The sequence below is a fragment of the Drosophila suzukii genome, chromosome X, assembly GCF_043229965.1.
Source record: "Drosophila suzukii chromosome X, CBGP_Dsuzu_IsoJpt1.0, whole genome shotgun sequence".
Taxonomy (NCBI): Eukaryota; Metazoa; Arthropoda; class Insecta; order Diptera; family Drosophilidae; genus Drosophila; species Drosophila suzukii.
In genome coordinates this window covers 20,172,657-20,196,093 of record NC_092084.1, presented here as the reverse complement: position 1 = coordinate 20,196,093, position 23,437 = coordinate 20,172,657, and the positions used below count along the sequence as shown (strand labels likewise).

At 39.7% G+C, this 23,437-nt stretch overlaps 2 protein-coding genes across 5 annotated transcripts in view; one reads left to right on the top strand and one right to left on the bottom strand.

The window, feature by feature from the left end:
* Window positions 1–21,067, top strand: part of Ptp10D (Protein tyrosine phosphatase 10D) — a 57,875-nt gene extending 36,808 nt beyond the window's left edge. The window contains exons 3-14 of one of the 4 annotated variants that reach the window (XM_065868153.2): window positions 4,457–4,706; window positions 8,230–8,511; window positions 8,692–8,739; window positions 9,940–10,612; window positions 11,342–11,766; window positions 11,832–12,263; window positions 13,589–14,986; window positions 15,272–15,289; window positions 15,721–16,403; window positions 16,467–16,725; window positions 16,976–17,104; window positions 19,030–21,067. In XM_065868153.2, coding sequence (XP_065724225.1) covers window positions 4,457–4,706; window positions 8,230–8,511; window positions 8,692–8,739; window positions 9,940–10,612; window positions 11,342–11,766; window positions 11,832–12,263; window positions 13,589–14,986; window positions 15,272–15,289; window positions 15,721–16,403; window positions 16,467–16,725; window positions 16,976–17,104; window positions 19,030–19,061 — 4,629 coding nt within the window. In that variant the 3' untranslated portion in view covers window positions 19,062–21,067. Of the gene's footprint in view, window positions 1–4,456; window positions 4,707–8,229; window positions 8,512–8,691; window positions 8,740–9,939; window positions 10,613–11,341; window positions 11,767–11,831; window positions 12,264–13,588; window positions 14,987–15,271; window positions 15,290–15,720; window positions 16,404–16,466; window positions 16,726–16,975; window positions 17,105–17,374; window positions 17,644–19,029 lie in introns of those variants that run through there. The other 3 variants (XM_065868152.2, XM_017068571.4, XM_017068569.4) reach the window with 3 other exon arrangements.
* Window positions 21,068–21,073: 6 nt separating this feature from the next.
* Window positions 21,074–22,519, bottom strand: Vlet (COMM domain containing 10 protein valette). The gene is made up of 2 exons (XM_017068388.4): window positions 22,301–22,519; window positions 21,074–22,238 (listed from the first exon to the last, which is right to left on the bottom strand). The coding sequence occupies exons 1-2, from the start codon at window positions 22,330–22,332 to the stop codon at window positions 21,545–21,547; spliced, it is 726 nt and encodes a 241-aa protein (XP_016923877.2). The 5' UTR covers window positions 22,333–22,519; the 3' UTR covers window positions 21,074–21,544.
* Window positions 22,520–23,437: the final 918 nt, after the last annotated feature.

The following is a 23,437-nucleotide window of genomic DNA, read 5'->3' as shown; positions in this document are numbered from 1 at the left end:
CGAATAATGCGAAGTGTAAATTGAGCATTTAAATGAAACGAAACCGCAACGAATCCGTGTTGGTATACATATATGTACATTATATCTGGTATATATATCTATATCTATATCTACATACACTTCTTCAATGAAGTATGCGCTGCGAATATTTAATTGCATAATGTGACCAGACTGACACACTATGCGTTAATAATCATCAACAAATTTAACATCATCATCATTAATGTTACCATTAACTTTAGTGATGTTCGCTTGGAGTGTTTCCCGCTAAAGGGGTTTTTCTAGTTTTCTCACTTGTGTGTTAAAATTCCCAACTGGCTAAAACCGGTAAAATATTAACATGCAATTTGTTAGCTTAGTAACAATAAATCATAACTGATGATGAACGGTGGTTAATCCTAAGTAATATCTTGGTGTCAAACTAGCTTTTAAACTTGGAAAACCTATGGAAAATTTGAAAACCCGTTTGATGTCCTGCTAAATTATCATATCTTTATTTTTTTTTTGTTGAGAACTTCACATTAACTTTTTTAGCTTACGGTTTTATAAATTATAAAAAAAGCATCACTGTTTCACACCATCATCATTATCTTGGCTAATGACTAATGGGCCATGGTAGCTGTGAAGCTCATGTAATGGCCAGAAAGAAAAGAAAAGAAAACGCCAGTAACAGACGCACGACTTGAAAAAGCGAAATGAAGAAAGGAAAACAAGAAGCTCAACAAAAAGTATTCAATTATGCAAGCGAGTTACAGTTAGGAGCCCACCAAAAAGGGGTAATACCCGGGGCTTCCCGGGGGGTAAAAGTGGGCTATAACATAGCTGTTTTTGGAGCTGCTGGCCAACATTTCATTTCGATTTCGAAGCGAAAGCGCAACGCAAATTGCAATTGAATTTATTTCGTTTTTGTTTTTACCTTACTTTACTTTAAGTTTTCTGGCGAAAAACGTGTTGTGAAAATATTGCAAGTAAGCCGACTGGGGTGGATAAATAATAAATAATTGATTGTTTGATTGATTGATTGAGTGAGTGACGACAGTAATTGGCAAACTCCATTCCATATGCATTGGAATGGTGTGATGAGCCGACTGGTGGACTGCACTAAAGTGCTCTGTTAAAAGCTGCTTTGCAAAAAAAAGGAAAAATTGCTGTCAAATCAAACAGGTTGACAAAGCTTTTTGCTAAATGGCAATCCAAAGTGGGGGTTAAAATTGCCACCGAGTTAAGTTTGCATGCGCTGCTGATTTTTCGCACGTTCTACTGGTTTATGTGTCCCTGGAATTCGCGATTAGCCTGAGAATGTTTAAGAGCTAAGAACGCTGAAATATAATGGTGCGAATATTTCAAATTTTTATTCAAAACGTCTGTTTGAATTTTGTTCTGAATTGAGGTTAAATTTTAACTACTTGGTTTCAAGTTTAAATATTATTTATTCATGACAAAAAAGTTACAACAGTTTTCATACACTTATATTAAGTCTTTAAGATACTATTGAGTTAATGCAGTATTTTATACATAGAGAAATGTTTAAGCAAATTGTTCTTGAATTGAGAAAATATGTTCTTGAAAACCATGTAAGCACATTTTGAGTTCAACGCTCTCAATATCAAAACAAAATGGTGAGAAGAGAAAAGTTAAATTGAGTTAATTCAACAATTTTTTTTTTAAGTATACACTACTGTCCGCACTAAAAGATAAGATGTCGAGTTAAACAATGTAAATACCGCCAATTAAACTTGGTTCTAGAACATTTTAACTTAAAAAATGTCGTTATATTTTTATTGACTGCAGTGAATTTTTCTCAGTGAATCCTCCCCCGGATAATAAAGAATACTTTGTATGAGAACGCCTGAAAGTAAATGAAGAAGATCATGAAGTTCTGGCCAGTTGCACGCATAAACTTGGCATAAATGGCTCTTTTTATGGGCCGGCCAAAGGCATCAATCAAGCCAACAAGTTGAGGAACTTTATTTTTATCCGCTTCCTGGCGCCATTTTGTTGAACGCCATTTTGTGTGTGTGTGTGTGCCTGTTTGAATTATGTTTTTTCTTTTTTGTGTTAAAACGCTTTTAGTTTGATGGTCAACTTGCTCTTGTTTTTTTTTTTATCAACTTTCCGTGCGGCCATTTGAACACATTTGAAAACATTTGAACAGTCACGCCTCCAGTAAAAAATAAAAGGAAGCCCTGCAATTTGATGGAATTGAATTGCTGCCAAATGAAATTACAGAAGTTTGAACAACCACCCGGGAGAAATTGATAGTTTCGGTTCAAATTGAGGATAACCATGGGTTTCGTTGATTTCCATTTCCAATTCTCTAATTGAGCGTTAAAATTGAGTGGTTCGAAAAACGTCAAGCAATTGGGGATAGTAATAACTGTGGTAAAATATTTTTTATGATAGGGTAGTAAGAACTGTAGTAAAGTAGTTTTTAATAGTTTAAGGATAGGACAGGATAGTAATAATCGTAGTGAAGTAGGACTTTTTGAAAGTGCTATAAACAACAATTATTATGTTGTACCTACATATATCGTGTATTATCATCTAACTTGGCTTACTCTATTTACATTTTTCATTTTCAATAGCACAAAGTTCTTACATTAAAATTGAATAATGGACTTCAATTATACAAATTCAATTAATTTCAAATTGTATTTTAAAAAGTTCTATGGATTTGACATCTTTAGGGAGTTTAATAGCTTTTTAGGGCGATTTAGTCACTTGACTATGTCCTCTTTTATTTTTACCCATTTAGAGACAGTGCCTTTTGATTGTAAAATGTTCTAAATATATTTTTTTTTCGTACACAAGTTGAACCACATTCCATGAAGTGCACAAGTGTCTCATTTTAATGCCAGGCATTACTGGGCATGCAGTCTAGATTTAAGCCACATCTACACCGACGGCGACTGCATTTCCGTCATTTTAATCCTTTAATGTGCCGTAGTCCTCTTTTCCGTCTGCCGCCCGTCGGGATGTGTGGCAGCATCTGTGTCCCTCTGCTAGCCAAATCCATTATACCCTCTGCTATTTTTTGTTTGCCTCATTTTCGCGGCAGTTTCGAGGGGGATCGACGAGTCCTGCGAGGGGCGGCGCAAATGGGCGTGGGCGCCAGCAGAGCTCATTGTTTGCGGTGTTAATATTTGGCGTCTGGCACCAGCAGACAGCGGCAGAGGCGCCGGCAGTTACACTGAAAAAAAATCTAAAAAAATTTGTAAAAAAAAAATTCCAAAATATGAAAATGCTGTTTATGGGTTGATCTCACTCAAACGATCTACAAGCATTAATCAATATAAATGTATAAATATATTAAACACATTTAAATAATTTAATTATAAAACAATTCCATACGTTTTTGGGGTATTTGATTTATAAACCTTGAAGAAACACGCTTAATTTCAAAATGTATAGTGTTGCAAAACGGTGTATTTCAAATCACTTCCAAAATCCGTTCTTCCTACAGAATAAAATTTAAATGTTAAACAATTTTATAGGTTTTTAGAGTATTTTGGTTTATAAACCTTGAAGATACACCCTTAATGTCAAAATATGTAGTGTTGCAAAACGGTGTATTTCAAATCACTTTCAAAATCCGTTCTTCCTACAGATTATAAAAAAAGCCCAATATTTGTACATGAAGTTTTCACAAATTAGTACATATTATCAAATCATCCTACTTTTACAATTATTTTCCAGACATTATAAAAAAAAGTAATACTTTCAGTATAGTTTTTTTTGTGTTTTAAAATAACAATCCATACTTTTATGCACATTTAGAAATGATTTGATATCACCAAAGATGTTTTATAAGTTCATGTAGTGATTGTCATATTCAGAATTCAATGATGATATATCATAGATAGAAACTATTTTAAGTTTTTCTCTCTGTGCAAATGGGCCGTGCAACAAGGACAACAGACATCACTACCGTCAACACCCGCTCATGCTGTCTCATCTGTATCTGCATCTGCATCGGTAGCTCCATCTCTATCTGCATCAGCATCATCATCATCATCATCATGTGCCATTTAATTGTCACTCGCGTTACTTTTTGTTTGCTCCGCTGTTGTCCTTGTTGCTTTTGCTGCAGGTATTGTTGCTGTAATGTCATTGCACTTTTTGTGATAACTGAAAATGACAGAGAACAAACTTTAAATGGGAAAACGTAGCGACGAGGTAAACAAAAGGGATAATGACCAGATGGAATGTTATTAAATTATTAAAAAATATAAGCGGGTACAAGGAAAATAAGGCAATTATAGCCAAATTAGGTAAAAGGTTAAGAGACCAATTATAGTATATAATCCTAAAAGTTCTGAATCATCTTAAGTGTGTTGGTATAAGGATTTTTATAATAAATTGAAGTTATATTGCAACATATTGAATATATTTGAAATAGGTTAAATATATATTATATAGTTTCTAATCTTCAATCCTATTTTTATCTAATTTACAGGACGTTCGATGTGCAGATCTAGCCATAAGCATACCCAATAATCCCGGCCTAGACGATGGGGCCTCATATCGTTTGGACTACAGTCCACCCTTCGGTTATCCGGAGCCCAACACGACGATTGCCTCCCGGGAAATCGGCGATGAGATCCAATTTTCACGCGCCCTGCCCGGCACTAAGTACAACTTCTGGCTGTACTACACGAACTTTACGCACCACGATTGGCTCACCTGGACGGTGACGATAACAACAGGTGAGTGGTATTCCAAAAAAAAACAAAAATACTAGGTATCTTAGGTCTTGGCTAGGATGGGAAAATATTAGGCTTCTAAGGTCTTAGCTGGCAAGGGAAGAGCTTTTATAGGGATGTTTTTCTCAATCTAGGGATGTTTTTCCCAGTCTAGGGATGTTTTTCTAGCATTTAGAAAAGATATTTGGGTGAGTTTGGACAGTCCCCAAGCTAAGACATACTTAGCTAAGAAACGAAAATAGTATGTCTCTAAGATCTTAGCTAGAAACGGAAAATATTCAGAGCTTTTCCCACAAACATGAGACGATTTTATGGACCGTACAGTTGGGATCTTAAATATGTTACTCATACGCAAGGTTGACCAGGTATATTTCTGGTGTACACCTATTATATTTTAAACTTATTACTTACGTAAATACTTAATGTTCTATTTTTTTTTTAATAATTGGCTAGCAACACACCTAAAAATATATATATTTTTATACCCGTTACTCGTAGAGTAAAAGGGTATACTAGATTCGTCGGAAAGTATGTAACAGGCAGAAGGAAGCGTTTCCGACCCCACAAAGTATATATATTCTTGATCAGGATCACTAGCCGAGTCGATCTAGCCATGTCCGTCTGTCCGTCTGTCCGTCTGTCTGTCCGTCCGGATGAACGCTGAGATCTCGGAAACTATGGGAGCTAGGCTATTGAGATTTGGCGTGCAGATTCCTGAGCTTCTTACGCAGCGCAAGTTTGTTTCGGCACAGTGCCACGCCCACTCTAACGCCCACAAACCGCCCAAAACTGTGGCTCCTACAGTTTTGATGCTAGAATAAAAATTTTAACTGAAATGTATTGTTCTCATCAATACCTATCGATTGACCCAAAAAAAAGTTTGCCACGCCCACTTTAACGCCCACAAACCGCGAAAACCTGTGACGCCCACAATTTTCATGCTAGATAAAAAATTTTAACTGAAATGTATTGGTCTCGTCGATACCTATCAATTGATCTAAAAAAAAATTTGCCACGGCCACTCTAACGCCCATAACGCTTAAATCTGTATACCGGCGGTAGGTGGCGCATTTTAATCTTGCTTTGCTGCTTGCATATCTCCATATAGCTGAGTAACGGGTATCTGATAGTCGAGGTACTCGACTATAGCGTTCTTCCTTGTTTTAATTTGACTGCTTAGATTTGTGTTATCTTGTAACATCTTCAGGAAACGAATTTGATTACAACCATAATAATATTGATATTGCACATAAACATGTTTTAAGCGGAGATAATATTTTATTTTTAATTTATTTTTAACGCCAGTCAGATTCCTTTGATAATAATTTATTAACTTCTATAAGTTTTTAAAGTTCTTAATAATTTAATAAGAACTCAGTTCCGCAAATACTATTAGGCATATATGTATAAAACATTATTTTGATCTTAAGTTCAGCTAGGATAAGGTTTTAATTATAAAATATGTAATAGTCTGAGATTCCGGATCCGGGTTTTAAAGATTAGGGCACTATACCACCTGTGTGTGCACGTATCATTCACTGATTGCTAATCTATAGATATTTTTGTCTCTCTTTCACCCGCAAACCCAGCCTGTTTTGAGTAAAAGTGGTTACTACCGACTGGTTTGGTTTTGTCTTTGTTTCTGTTTTTATGTTGCTTTTGCTATTTTTGTATTGTATTTCTTTTTTTCGCTGTCAATCGACGGCGATAACTTGAAATTTTTGTACACTTTCTTCAGTTGACCAGCTTTGTTTTTATTGTGCAAAAACAGCAGTAAAAGATAAAAAAGGGGAAGAGTGTGTTTTTGCGGCATTTCTTGAAAATGCGTTGGCAATAATAAATTGACAGCATTTTCCTCATTACTGTACACAGTAAAACCGACAAATATTACAAGCGTTAACACTTTTTCTTACCCCTCTATTTCTCCATTTACCCCAAAAACAAGACCCTGGGGTAATTTATAGACATGGGCTGGTCATCAACGCCCTCTTCTTATCCCTCAGGTTTTTCACTCCCACTCCCTTTATCATCCCCCCTTTTTTGTCGGACTTTCGCAGGTGTTGGTCGAAATTTCCCCCATTCTACAGTTGAGGAAATTTAGGAAAACACTTATAAAATACAATTCAATTGCTATATTTCTTGTTCTTTAAAACATGTATTTATATCATATATTTACTTAATCATTTCATCAAATAAATACAATATTAGATTATAAAAAAATTAAATTATTTTATCAGAAGACTTACATATGCACCATTATCTAGTTCATATAGTATCCAATTTAAAAAAAATTTGTCTTCTTTTTTACAAGTCTAGTCAAACGAAACTACCCATATTTGTCCTTAAATTAAAAAAAATGTTCATCGAAATAACTGAAGTATAAAATTGGTAGTTTGGACTTCTATTTAGGTAAAATTAGTATAGCATCAGGACATTTTTCAGTATAGGGATGTTTTTCTCAATGAAGGGATGTTTTTTTTTCTAGGTCTGGTTTTCTAACATTTAGAATATATATTTGTGTAAGTGTAGACAGTCCCCAAGCTCCCAAACTCCAATCAACTAACTTTCGTCTATGTTGTAAGTACTTCCCCCTTATCCGTTTTCCTGTTCTTGTTCGTTTGTCTGATTGATTTCGTTACTTAGTGCGATTTGCTCATTAGCCAGCTTACAAGCATTTGACGAGGGGCGGAGATAGAGCGGGGAAAATGGGAAATATCGAACTGCAATTAGCAATTTGTGGCACTTGCAACTCGTATTCGGTTTCGTTGCCTTTTTTCAAACACACACACAACAGGAAAAGGCAATTAGATGGAAGCCATTTCGAGGACAAGGCCAAGTATCAGCAGCTTGTAATCTTTAATCTTTAATTTCTAACTATTTTAAATAGGGGATAGTTGGGATTTCCCTTGGAAAAGCCTTCAAAGGCTTCTCATATTGCAAGGCGCAAAATGGAAAACCGAATGGGGGATTAAGGACACACATGTCTCTGCACTTTAATCTGTTTTAATTAATTTAAAGAATGTTTAAAGAATATTTATAGTTTAAATTAAAGAATATGTACGAAAACATTTCCCTTGCTAATGGATGGAACTTTTCCTATAAATGTGCATAAGATAAGTTCTCGAAGTATGAGTAGGTTTTTAGTGGTATTTTTAAACACTGTAAAGAAAACTATTAGTTTTTGGGATTTAATTTATAAATTTAATATAATTTGTATTTAATGTAGTTAATGAATGGAATATTTCCGAAAATGTAGGTACAAATGATAGATTCTCGAAGGGTTAGATCTTATAACAGTGTTGTAAAGTGTAATATAAAGTATTTAAGTGGTATTTTTTAACACTGGAAAGAAAACGGTATGTTTTAAGGATATGAGCTTTCTGTCATTAAGACCATTAAGACCTGGTTTTGATATTTATTATAAATGCTTACAACTTTTTAGGCATTTTGTACTTATTATAGGCATACAATCCTGCGAAAGGGTCATAAGTTTATAATAATACAACTGTTTTTAATCATTTTTCAGCTCCCGATCCGCCGTCAAATCTCTCTGTCCAGGTGCGGAGCGGCAAGAACGCCATCATCCTGTGGTCACCGCCCACCCAGGGCAGCTATACGGCTTTTAAGATCAAGGTGCTGGGCCTGTCGGAGGCCTCGAGCAGCTACAACCGCACCTTCCAGGTGAACGACAACACATTCCAGCACAGCGTCAAGGAGCTGACCCCGGGAGCCACCTACCAGGTGCAGGCCTACACCATCTACGATGGCAAGGAGTCGGTGGCCTACACAAGTCGCAATTTCACCACAAGTGAGTCCCTGAGGGTCCAAGCCCAAAAACACAAAGCCCACATAATCCAAATCATTACACTGCAAAGTATTTGTTCTACTCGGTGATGGTAACTAAACTTGATTAACTTCTTTGTCTCCCGCTTTCATTGTGACTAAAACAAAAAAAAAACACACATATGACTTTAAATTAACAACAAAGGTCGAAGGACGCGGCATAAAGAATTGCTGGACATTAAGATCCTAAGAGGTAATATTTAAGCTTGTCTTCCTATCAATAATAAACCCTTTCCGCTCTATAAACCCAACTGTAGTAACTTGCTTTAAACTTGCAGACCCAAAGTGTTGAGTTTACAGAGAAAAACATTGCTTAATATATATATATAATTATTTACTTAATATTTAATTTAAACGAAGTTTCAAAAATCAGTATACAAAATTATTTGTACATTGTAAGTGTTATCATACACTTTTTCATATAATCAATTATGTCTAGTCATACATTATTGTATTTCTTTAATTTTGTTTATAAAAAAACAGTAAATCATTTTTCTCTGTGTACCTAGCACTAAAACTGACCTCAAACCATTTCCTTTGCACAGGCTACAGTCCAAAATTGCATTCCAAAATTCATTTTTGATCCGACAATTGCCAACCGCAGTGCACTTTCTCTCTCTCCACCCAAACATGGAGGAGGCTTTTCCCCTTTTTCCCACGCTTTTCCCACAATTTTCCTCATCTGAAAAACAATGTGCATGTCCAGCCACAGCAAAGCAACCAAATCACAAATAACAGTGGTCACTTTGTAAATACAACGCATGGTGGCCTAGAAACTATAATTCGGAATAATCTTAAAAAAATGATTTTGGTTCTTTTTGAAAATATTTCTATTTTCAGTTTAGAGATATATTAGATATATATTTTTCCTTATAAAACAATTTAAAAATTATTAAACACAAACAATAAACATAAAGTATTATCCTTATTTAATATATTTTTAAAGTATCTTGAAATTTTATTTTAAACCCATTTTCATTGTTCCTCAATTTAAACTTAAAAATAATCCAATTGTTTTAAATATACATAACTAAATCACTATATGATCCCATTTCTTATAAACTGATGGTAAAGAAGCACATTTAAACCGATTTATGTTTTTAATTTTAAAATGTATATTTGTTTTTAAACCCACAATAGTAACTAAAATCCATTTGGTGTTGGAACTAACTTGGTTGACAACCACTGTGCCAGAGAATTTCTAACTAGCACACATTTCTAACTTGTGGCAAACAGACCCCATAACTCTGCCTCGTAACCCCAGCCTCTAACCCCGCCCCCAAAATACTAAAACTATGACTCCGAAAAATTGCAAAAGGTGACCGCAACTAACGCAAAGCCACTTCTCTGTTTCTCCAACTGCCATCCGCAATTCGCAATCCCCAATCCGCAGAGCCCAACACTCCGGGGAAATTCATCGTCTGGTTCCGTAATGAGACGACACTGCTGGTCCTGTGGCAGCCGCCATATCCGGCGGGCATTTACACGCACTACAAGGTATCCATCGAGCCGCCGGATGCCAACGATAGTGTGCTCTATGTGGAGAAGGAGGGCGAGCCACCCGGACCGGCACAGGCTGCCTTCAAGGGTCTGGTTCCGGGCAGGGCCTATAACATTTCGGTACAGACAATGTCCGAGGATGAGATCTCCCTGCCGACGACGGCCCAATATCGTACGGTGCCGTTGCGGCCATTGAACGTGACCTTTGACCGGGACTTCATTACCTCCAATTCGTTCCGGGTGCTTTGGGAGGCGCCCAAGGGCGTCTCCGAGTTCGACAAGTACCAGGTCTCGGTGGCCACCACTCGACGTCAATCCACTGTGCCACGTAGCAACGAACCGGTGGCCTTCTTCGACTTTCGCGACATCGCCGAACCGGGCAAGACGTTCAATGTGATCGTAAAGACGGTGTCCGGCAAGGTCACCTCGTGGCCAGCCACCGGGGATGTCACCCTGCGACCCCTGCCCGTCCGCAATCTGAGGAGCATCAACGATGACAAGACCAACACCATGGTTATCACCTGGGAGGCGGATCCGGCCAGCACGCAGGATGAGTACCGCATTGTGTGAGTATCAATGGAGTGGCGAAATAGAGCAGCTAACTGTTACTTTAACTAACTGTTAAAAATAAACTTATCTTAACCAGAGCTAAGAGAGTTCATCTGAACTTACTTTTTATTTAATTTAAGGAAGATATTTACATGCACATAATTTGATTAGATGATTTGTTATGGTTCCCAAATGCTTAATTTCAAAATGTTATATAACCTAAGGTTACGCTTAACCAGAGTAAAAGTAAATTTAACTTAATTTCGATACTATACTGCTTTAAACTTAGCGTTTTTCATTTCTCAATTTAAAAAACTCCGAATAATAGACTGAGACTTCTTCTTTTGAAAATACTTTACCCTAACTGTTACTTCAAAAATGAAACCGCTAACCATAGCTAAAAAAGTTATCTGAATTTTCTCTTTATTACTTTAATAAAGATACTTTTACATACATACTTTGATTTTGTGCTTTATAATTATTCCTAATTACTTAATTTCATAATGTATACATCTCTTTGATATAACCTAAGGTTACGCTTAACCGGAGGAAGAGTAAATTAAACTTACTGTCAGTACTATACAGCTAAAAACTTTGCCTTGTATCAAATAAATCAAATGTTTCATCAACATTTCTTAAACTCCGGTTAACAGAACTAGTTGAGTTAACTTGTACTTAACCGGAGGAAAAAAGTTTATGTATTTTTTAGAAACTATGCAGTTTTAACTGATCCAATATTCCCACAGATACCATGAATTGGAGACATTTAATGGAGACACCAGCACCCTGACTACGGATCGGACTCGATTCACACTGGAGAGCCTCCTACCTGGCCGTAATTACTCACTTTCGGTGCAGGCCGTCTCCAAGAAGATGGAATCGAACGAAACCAGCATCTTTGTGGTAACCCGACCCTCGTCGCCCATCATCGAGGACCTGAAGAGCATACGGATGGGCCTGAACATCAGTTGGAAGAGCGATGTGAACTCAAAACAAGAACAATATGAGGTCCTGTACTCGCGGAACGGAACCAGCGATCTGCGTACTCAAAAGACCAAGGAGTCGCGTCTGGTGATCAAGAACCTCCAGCCAGGAGCTGGATATGAACTCAAGGTCTTTGCGGTTAGTCACGATTTGAGGAGTGAACCGCATGCCTATTTCCAGGCAGTTTGTAAGTCCCTCGTTGGTGATTTTCGTGTTTAACCATACTAACTGTTGAAAAATCATCCTTTTTAGATCCCAATCCACCACGCAACATGACCATCGAGACGGTGCGCAGCAACTCTGTTCTGGTCCACTGGTCTCCGCCGGAGAGCGGTGAATTTACAGAGTACTCCATTCGATATAGGACGGACAGTGAACAGCAGTGGGTTCGCCTGCCCAGCGTTCGATCTACGGAGGCGGATATTACCGACATGACCAAGGGCGAGAAATACACCATCCAGGTGAACACGGTTAGTTTTGGCGTGGAGAGTCCCGTGCCCCAAGAGGTGAACACAACGGTGCCACCGAATCCGGTGTCAAATATCATCCAGCTAGTGGACTCACGAAATATCACTCTGGAGTGGCCCAAGCCGGAGGGAAGGGTGGAGTCATACATCCTTAAGTGGTGGCCCAGCGATAATCCCGGACGTGTCCAGACCAAGAACGTCTCCGAGAACAAGTCGGGTAAGTTTGCTATCGATCGATTGATGGAGACTGTCTCGGAACCTGAATATAAACCGGAACCACTCTCGCATCCCTCTGTCTGAAACTCCTCTTCAACCTTTCGTTCTGGAACTTTTCTAAAATCTCCCTGTCAATTCTTTAACTTGATTGTTGAAACTCTAAATTCCATTTCTCAATTTTAAAAACTCATTCTCCCGTATAATAGACTGGGACTCCTTCTTTTGGAAATACTTTGGAAACACTTTACCCTGAATCGATAATACTAAAATTAGAATCTAAATAAGCGTTTACTTAAGAAATCTATTCTATGAATATTCCTAAAAGCCTTTCAGACCCTATAAAGTATATACATATATATATATTATTGATAACTATCACTAGAAGATTTGATCTAGAATGTCCATTGGTCCTTCCGTCTTTCCATTTCAACGCAAACTAGTCCTTTATATAACTTGGAACAACTATATCCTACGAGAAAGTTGTCCTTTAATCTGACGACTATATCCTATGATATTCATAGTTGGCATAGGATATACTTATATACAACTCATCCGAACATCCGGCACGATTTTGATTGCATGATATGGTTTCAGCTTGCCGTAGCTAGCTTCCTTTCTTGTTTTAAACGAAAATCCTATTCGTGTTGGACTTGAGCCTTAATCATTCGAAGTCCCTTACATATAGATTTTTCTTATATTTACAATCCTCTACCCCTAGAAAACTATTTATATTTTAGCCATAGACAATAGTTGTTCATCTTATATAGTATTCCTAATTATTATTTTAAAGAACGTACTGCATTCTCATTTTTTGAAAAATATACATGTGCCTTAAAATATTTCTTAAAATGTGATTGATATAAGGCCAGTTTCTCGAGTCCCTGTCAAAGTGACTGAAATATATCTGTCCGAAAAAGTTAAAGACCAGTTAGTCTTGTCGTAAAAGCTGTAAGTAATCAGCTTCTAAGATATCGTTTCTGTTCGAGATTAAAAAAAAAAGCTTTGTTGGTGACAGAAAAAGGCTTCATAGTTATATTCCCTGTTAGAGTTCCGAATTTCCTTAACAGGCACTCGAGAAACTGTCCCTTAAACCTCTAAAATGTTTAATTATGTAACTCATGATAACATCATCGCTAACTTTGGTTATCTTTTTGAATTCCTCGGCTTATTTCATAATGCTTCCCTTAATTCTGGTTGTAATAGATAACCGTTTTCCTTAAAAAAGAATTCCTTTTAACCCTTTCCCTTTCTACTGCAATCTTCTGAAGCTTCTCCTGTTCTACTCTAACCCTTCCCCTTCTGCTTCTGTGACTCATCCAAAAATAGCCGATGATCTGTCGACAGTGCGGGTCCTGATCGGCGAACTGATGCCGGGTGTGCAGTACAAGTTTGACATCCAGACGACATCGTATGGCATCCTATCGGGGATCACCAGTCTTTATCCACGTACGATGCCGCTCATCCAGTCGGACGTGGTGGTGGCCAATGGCGAGAAGGAGGACGAGCGTGACACGATCACCCTGAGCTATACGCCCACACCGCAGTCCTCGTCCAAGTTCGATATCTATCGATTCTCCCTGGGCGATGCGGAGATCCGGGACAAGGAGAAGCTGGCCAATGATACGGATCGCAAGGTGACTTTTACGGGTCTGGTGCCCGGCAGACTGTACAACATCACCGTGTGGACGGTGAGCGGTGGAGTGGCCAGTTTGCCCATTCAGCGTCAGGATCGCTTGTATCCGGAACCCATTACCCAGCTGCATGCCACCAATATCACCGATACGGAGATCTCGCTGCGCTGGGATCTGCCGAAGGGCGAGTACAATGACTTCGATATTGCCTACCTCACGGCGGACAATCTGTTGGCCCAGAACATGACCACCAGGAATGAGATAACCATTAGTGACCTGCGACCCCATAGGAACTATACATTCACCGTGGTGGTTCGTTCAGGCACTGAATCTTCAGTTCTACGCAGCAGTTCCCCTCTATCGGCTAGTTTTACGACCAATGAAGCGGTACCAGGTCGCGTAGAGCGATTCCATCCCACTGATGTGCAGCCCAGCGAGATCAATTTCGAGTGGTCACTGCCCTCCAGTGAGGCAAACGGTGTGATTCGCCAATTTTCGATAGCCTACACGAATATCAACAATCTCACGGATGCCGGCATGCAGGACTTTGAATCGGAGGAGGCTTTTGGTATTATCAAGAATCTCAAACCCGGCGAGACATATGTGTTCAAGATCCAGGCCAAGACTGCGATTGGCTTTGGACCGGAGCGGGAATACAGGCAAACAATGCCCATACTAGCGCCACCACGTCCTGCCACCCAAGTGGTGCCCACCGAGGTCTATCGCAGTTCGTCGACCATCCAGATCCGTTTCAGGAAGAACTATTTCTCGGATCAGAACGGTCAGGTGCGCATGTACACGATCATTGTGGCCGAGGATGATGCGAAGAATGCCTCTGGACTGGAGATGCCCAGCTGGCTGGATGTGCAGTCGTATAGCGTTTGGCTGCCCTACCAGGCCATAGATCCGTATTATCCCTTTGAGAACCAATCCGTGGAGGACTTTACAATTGGCACGGAGAATTGTGACAGCCACAAAATTGGCTACTGCAATGGGCCACTGAAGTCGGGCACCACTTACCGGGTGAAGGTGCGAGCGTTCACCGGAACGGATAAGTTCACGGATACCGCCTATAGTTTTCCAATTCAGACAGGTGAGTGGGATAAGTTTATTCAATATTGTATTATAGTAAGAAAGGATTACTAGACCGCATAAATTGATGAGAGGATTAGTTCTATTGATATAATATTTTTCCTAATAATAAAGTAATATAAGATCCAGTGAAATAAAATTTTTAAAATATATCACTTTATCAAGTCTAGTTTACTTTCTTATAACTGCGTACACCTATATATATTATAAATTAAACGTAAACTTTTTTTAATATCCACTATCCATGTCTTACTTTGCATATTCTATTGTTCCCATGAATATATAGAAATGCTAAGCTCACCGGGTAAGCGATGAAATAAGCTTCTTCCTTAAAGTTTTCTATATTATTTTTATTTTTATCTTCAATTATTTAGTTCAAACTTTAAACTTCTTTGAAGGTTTTGTTTTGCATGAGTTAAAATCAGTATAGATCGAAAATCTATGACGGTTAAAAACAAATTTTAAAAATATTTTTATTTATTAATTTTATCATGTGGGGTTCTTAAAATTAATTTTAAATCTATTTTTAGGTGTCTAAACGTATGCACAAAATAAAAGGAAGTTGTCTTTCTAAATGAGTTAGTTCATTGCATCTTTGAGCTTAAAATATATTGTTGCATACTTTTAGACACCTGAGATTATATTTACAAGTGACTTTAAAACCCAGGTGATTTTTTGGTACCCCTATGATTTTTTTTACCTTACTAATCTAAACATCTTATACCCCATCCACAGATCAAGACAATACCTCGCTGATCGTGGCCATTACAGTGCCACTGACCATCATCCTGGTGCTCCTGGTAACCCTTTTGTTCTACAAACGGCGACGCAACAATTGCCGAAAGACGACCAAGGATTCGCGGGCCAATGACAATATGTCCCTGCCGGATAGTGTTATCGAGCAGAATCGCCCGATTCTGATCAAGAACTTTGCGGAGCACTATCGCCTGATGTCCGCCGATTCGGACTTCCGGTTCAGCGAGGAGTTCGAGGAACTGAAGCACGTGGGCAGGGATCAGCCGTGCACCTTTGCCGACTTGCCCTGCAATCGACCCAAGAATCGGTTCACCAACATCCTGCCCTACGATCATTCGCGTTTCAAGCTCCAGCCCGTGGACGATGATGAGGGCAGTGATTACATCAATGCCAACTATGTGCCGGGACACAATTCGCCACGGGAGTTCATCGTGACCCAGGGCCCATTGCATTCGACGCGCGACGACTTCTGGCGGATGTGCTGGGAGAGCAACTCGCGGGCCATAGTCATGTTGACCAGGTGCTTTGAGAAGGGTCGCGAGAAGTGCGACCAGTACTGGCCTAATGACACGGTGCCCGTCTTCTATGGGGACATTAAGGTGCAGATCCTCAACGATAGCCACTATGCCGACTGGGTGATGACCGAGTTTATGCTGTGCAGGGTAGGTGATCCTTTGAGAGTATTCCGTTTCGCTTTCCTAAATCCGATGATTCCCGATCTTTAGGGCAGCGAACAGCGCATCCTGCGGCACTTCCACTTCACCACCTGGCCGGACTTTGGTGTACCCAATCCTCCCCAGACACTGGTGCGCTTCGTGCGCGCCTTCCGCGATCGCATTGGGGCAGAGCAGCGACCCATTGTGGTGCACTGCAGCGCCGGAGTGGGAAGGTCGGGCACCTTCATCACCCTGGATCGCATCCTGCAGCAGATCAACACGTCGGACTACGTGGATATTTTCGGCATTGTGTATGCCATGCGCAAGGGTGAATATTTCTAAAAAAGAATTGATTGTAAACGATACAGCAGCTTCATTATTCTTTTTGAAACTAAAAGCATATAGGGTTATCTATCTATATCCTGGTTAAAAATATTATAAAAATATTTAAAACAAAACTTAATTTAATTCGATAGTTGATAGATATTTTAAAAATTGTACCGCTGTACCGTTTACAGCCAGTTTTGTAATTTATTTTTTTGATCCACCACTAATTCTGATATATTACCCCATTTTAGAGCGCGTTTGGATGGTGCAGACGGAGCAGCAGTACATCTGCATCCACCAGTGCCTGCTGGCGGTGCTCGAGGGCAAGGAGAACATCGTGGGTCCCGCCCGCGAGATGCACGACAACGAGGGCTATGAAGGTAGGTCTTTGGATAGGGGCATCTTTTATTCCCCAGCCAGCAAACGTTCGCTCGCACACTGACTAACCAAAAAAAGTGAGAAAAAAACAAGACAGATAACCCCAGGACATTGTGGGACTTGCAGCCAGCTGTGTTTTCTTTAGTTGATCCTTACTAGACTTAAGCTTTATGTTTCGATTTTCATACTGGTGATGGGTGACTAACTATGAGCAAAATCATTTTCCTTCATTTCCCTCCAAACAATGCAAATGCAAACGGAAACACACACAGGCCAACAAGTGCAGCTGGATGAGAATGGTGATGTGGTGGCCACCATCGAGGGTCATCTATCGCATCATGACCTCCAGCAGGCCGAGGCGGAGGCCATTGACGATGAGAACGCGGCGATACTCCATGATGACCAGCAGCCGCTGACCAGTAGCTTCACTGGCCACCACAATCACATGCCGCCCACCACATCGATGAGCTCCTTTGGCGGCGGAGGAGGAGGAGGAGGCGGTGGTGGAGGCACCAACAATGTGGATGCGCCGGACAGATGACATTCGGTTGTCAACCAGAACGATAACAACAATTCGGTGGTTATCGTCCTGGTTGACAACAAGCCCAGCTCGATGATCTGCAAGGACAGCAAGGGCGGCAACATCGATGTCCTTGAATCGCAGCAGCAGCCCCACCAGGGAGGCCACACCATGACCACCATATCCGCCGTCAATGGCTACAATACGCTCCAGCATAGACGCAAGTCCCAGCTGATCACGTTCAGCTCATCGTCCTGTGATATCAAGAACAGTCTCAGCCATGAGTACATCAATGGATCCAACGGGGGATCGTCAGCAAATAATGGTGCTGCAGTTTCCGGATCCGGTCCCGCCTCCGGTCCAGGAAGCAATCGAGCCAGTCGTGCCAATGTGCGACTCAGTTTCGCCGAGGAAGATGTGATGATATTGCCACAAAACCATCAGCAATCCAGTCATCAAGACGATGAGGTCTTCACGCGACGTCGTTCGCTTTTGGAAGTGGAACTCGGTGTGGAGGTGGGAGAGGATGGTGAGCTGGTGGCCCACGAACTTGAGGAGGATCTCGAGGAGGAAGAGGAGGAGGAGGAGGAAGAGGACGAGGAGCTGTACATGCACGATGAGTTCGAGACGCACATCGATACCAAGTCGAACAATGCCAACGATGACAGCGGCGGCGGCAGCTACGAGGATTCCCATGCGCTGCACTCCTCGCTGGGGGGCAGCAATCGGAATAGCCTGGAGAAGGATGACGATGACATCGAGGTGGATGTGATCAGCACGGATGTTAGCTGTTACGATCAGCTGCTGGGCAGCAGTTGCAATACGCGGAACGGTGATGACGATGACATAGCCACGCTGGTGGGCGATGGCGACTATGCCACCACGAAGCTTTGCAAGGCCTCCAGATTGTCCGGCGGTGGAGTTGGAGGATTGGTAGGCGGCGGAGCAGGAGGAGCTGGCAACGGAAGCGGAGGCGGAGGCGGCGGGGGAATCAATGTTAACGGTGGTGGTGTTTTGGGCAATGGTGTTGGTTCCGAGGCTGGTGGCGGCATCATCTATGCCAATCCGTTCATGGGTTTGTAGACACTTTCGCAAATCCCCGAGGTGGGCAGTGCAGTTCATGATTTTCGATTTTTATTTGTAGTCCAAGACCTTTATATACCCCTAGAATTATAAAAACCATTTCAGTTATTATATTAAAAATATGTTTACCATCATGAAACGCACTGTGACCATATCCCTTAGATGTTTTGTTTACTGCCTGATTGAGTTTGCATGATTACCTGTGTATATTCTTATATTGTTTTATGTTACCTTGATCCTTTACCTTTCTAACCCTGCATGTGCTCAGCTTTTAAGCCACTCAGTTCGAAAAATCCTAACCGAGCCCTTTTGAATGTCTTTCAGATGACGAGGGCATTGCTGAGTCGGGCATGTAAGCCCATTCCGAAAACCCCAAAACTCCAGCCAATCGCAACCAGTCCAAACCAACCAATTCAACTCAACTCAACCGAATGGAACCCAACCCAACCATCATGTGGCAACTACATTATTATTTACTTAAGGGACGAAGTGCGGGTAGTGCGGAGGATCAAAGCTTGATATTAATACTTGGATATATATGTGTACTACACTGGATACTACTGGATATATATATATATACTCTACACCGATCTATCGAATGGGAATGCAGCAATCTCGCCAAACAGAACGAACACGCATCAATTTATACATTTTATATATAGATATATATATATGTATACATATATATAGGATAACGAAGGATCGGCGTACAATGTAACCGCAATCGCCGCTTAAAAACCGGCGACACTGAATACTGGAATACTGATTGTATTTTTACGCTAGCCACAATTTGATATAAACTATATATCTTCCAATTTTTTTGTACACCTAATGTTAGTTGAAATATGTATGTGAGCGAGACGAGCAAATTTTTGTAGCAAACTAAAAGCGCTAAATGTTTACTTTTTTATATTATTATATATATAAATACTTGATAAACATATACCTAATATTAGACCTAAACTAAAACTAAACTAACTATAAATCGCACACACTCATACACTCACACAAACACACAATGCAATAATTGAGTTACATAGTTTTAAAGAAATGTTAAAACATTTTTGGCTGCAACCGTCGGAGATGTAGTGTACAATTTTTAGTTTTTCGTATATATATTTTTTTTCTGTTTGTATTTAATTTTTTTGTGTAACTTTTACCATAGCGTGAACTGTGTATGTATGTATGTGCTACATAAATTTTGTTTAATTATATAAAGTTTTATTTAAAAATCAAAGACCCATTTGACATTCTCATCATTTGAACATGGCGCTTACACTTATCATTCAAATAGGTCCAAAACAGCGGGCGCAGGAGATCGATCCAATCAACAAAGAGTAATATAAAACACCGATGTTAATGTTAAAAAATGAAACACCCCGAAAAACACACACAAAGGGAAAACAGTCGTGTTTCCATCTTCGCTTACTTTTTACAATTTGTTACCTTTCAACCTTATAAAGAAGGTAAAACCATAGAATCCAAAACTTTTTATGAAACATCAAGCTAAATTTGATAAATAAATGTCTTACATTTCTGTATATATTCATATATCTTGACCTTTTTATCTTTAAAAAAAGATCTGGTTATATTAGCTTCTCAAGTCTAAATCATAAACACAACTAAAGGTTGGAATATTTATTTATTTAATTGTATTTATTTTTGAAAAGAAAGTGAATATGGAAGGGCCACTGGCAAACAGACAGCACAAATAAAACAACAGGAACAAATGACCAACGCATTTCGTAAGGCGATAATCATTTACACGAAAACCAATATGAATAACAGAATCCCACGCAAACTGTAGACTAACTAACAACAAAGTTAAGGGCTGATTAACAAAGCCGGTGCCAAAGCAAGAACAAAAATGAAAACAACACCTACACACCACAACTAACTGTAACAATAGCAATAAATTTAAATGAAAATTGTAGTCCAAATAATTTGCATACATTTGTATTTTGTCCAAACTTAGTTGAAATGATTAACCGAACTGTGAAAGAGTGCAATAGAAATCGTTTTGCTTCTAGATTAGTGAAAATACAACGAAGCCCCCATTAATTTGAATACGAAAAGTACCCAAAATCCCCTCTCCCCCCCTTAATAAAAATAAATTCAAATATTGCAAAAGCTATAGAAGATGAAACTGGAAAGTCTGTATAATGCATCATACATAATATAGATACGACTCCATTATACAAATACTAAGGCCGACGAATAACATATGCATATACAATATAGACATATATTAAATATATATCATTGTAATAATTTGTAATGTTTATCAGTAGAATTATGATCCGAGGTGGAGCAGACGAGTAAAACGCATGCAGAGATCCATTAAAGTGTACTGTAAAATGTGTGACAATTTGTTTTATCTACATTTATTAAGGGGTTTTCAAAGGGTAAGTAGAACATATCTTAAAAATCGTGAATAAAAAAATTGCACAAGGTTAAGACTTTCTAAATTACATTTTTTAAATCTTTCCTAGTTTTTTAACATTTTTTAATAATTCTTTTTCAGCATTGATTGCTACAAACATATTTTTCTGCTAGTCCTATTTGTGAGTTCATTGATAACTCTCTAAAACATTCAAAATATATCAATAATGAAGATTTTATAATTTATAACTTGAAGTGGAACCTATTCTCCTTTAAACATTTATCTACGATCTAGAAATGAACCAAAATCTGGTAAAAATCTTCCTAATTCAATTTAAAGTGTTTAACATTTGGCTACGTCGTGTTAGTATTGCATACTTTTAGGTCCATCTTTTTGCACAGGGATCATGCAGATTAGCAGATTGATTGGCACTGAGAAATGGTCGATGGTGTTCCACTACTGATTGCCTGCAGCTGTGGCGTCTGGAGCCTTCAAGGCCAGCATGGCGTCCAGTTCGCCCTGGATGTTCTCGAACTGGTTGAACAGCTCCACCAGTTCCGGATGCGTCATCTCGATGTTGATATCCTCGCCGACGCCCGTTTTCATTTGGAGTACGGCCAGCGGGGTCTTCTCCCGCTGCTGGCAGTGCGAGGAGACCTCCAAGTTAAGTTTCCAAGCCACATCCTCGATGACATTCGATTCGTATCGCTTGCTGGCCAAATTGTTCGTAATGGGCGTCGTTTCTCGCACCCACAACCGCAGTATGGCATCGATCTTGGCCTCGTCCTCCAGCTGGAGTTTGTCGCGCAGCTCACGTTGCAGCAGGCTAGGCTTGATGATGAACGTGGAGATGCGGCGCAGGATGTAGGAGAAGGTCTTGATCAGAAGCAGAAAGTCCGCCCGTGGAACGCCCACCAGTCGCTCCAGTTCCTCGAGCGTGTACTCCGGCTCCGTGCCGCTTGAGGGATTCTCGTCAGTACTGCTGTCCGCCCGCCCGGTGGTCGTCACACTGGTGCCCACTGTACAAGTGGTGGCACTGGCCGCCGCTCCCGTAGCTCCACTGGGACTCATCTGCCGGTGGGTGTACCACAAAACCGTGCTGAAGGTCTCGTAGGGCAGGGCATTGATGATTTTGATGCCCTCGCGGGCTCTATTAAATGGAAACAACGCAAATATGTATTAAGAACTGTTTTACTAGTTTATAACACATACCTTTCGGTGATCTTTATCCAGTTAATGCTCATGTCAAAGGTATTTAAGTACGTTTAAGAACCATGTAGTTAATGGATCTCTGGTTAAAGCACTTGGCTAGTTACTAAAATATTATCTTTTTAATTTTGATTTTGCTTACGAATCTATTTTCTAACATTAATAACAAATGTAGACTTTGTTTATACAAAAAAACAACAAGAAACTATCGGATTGCCAGCTTGCAGCGTTGCCACTCCTATTTTAAAGCCAACCAATAATAACGGTACAAAGATTAGCTATTAAAACTTTAATATTAGTAGCTTTTTACTAAAACGGTTTAAAGTTTTATTTAGATTACAAAAGTAGAAAAAAATAAAGAATTTCGTTTAAAAAGAATTATTGGAAACTTTAAGAATTCAATTGAACTATTTTCCCAACTGGTGCAGCACATTATTTGCCACGCCAAGATTTTATTGCTTCAGCTGCAACATACAAAATGAAAGAATTTTAAAACAGAAATATAATTTTTACAGCCATATAGAAACAATAAACGCAAAACAAAGTTTTTCTCATTTAAAAACATATTATATAGAAATATAGCTAGATTTGGCGTTAAAAGCCAGAACCCGCGCTGGCAACGCCACAGCCGCCTATCGATAGTCCGCTCGATAGCGCGCACAATCGATAGGCAGTATTTGTGTATTGGAAACGCGGCTTAACTTAATGCAGATTTTTCCGCTGATTCGGCTGCAAAAGATGCACTTTTGAGGCGCAGCGAGTGCACCCACGCCCCCGAGTTCGAGTGCAGTTGCAGTCGGGAAAGTTTGGAAAGTGCGCGGAGCGAGGAGAGCAACGAATTCGGCCTGCGCGTCGAGCTGAAAAGAAACGGAAAAGAAAAGTGACGAAAAGCGGGGGAAAAAGGCACGGATAAACGGAAATCGGAAAATTGAAAAACGAAACCAACCACCGATTTTAAAAGCCAGCATCTCAAAAGTAAGGATTATCAATTGAAGACTTCGCGAAAACGTGAGAAAAACAAAAAACGGCAACAACTAACGGCACAGTGTGTATATGTGGTGGGCATATGTGTGTGCTTTTGCCTGCGTGTTGGTGCTGTTCCTGTGTAAATAAACAAAAACCCGGCTCTTATCTACCGTT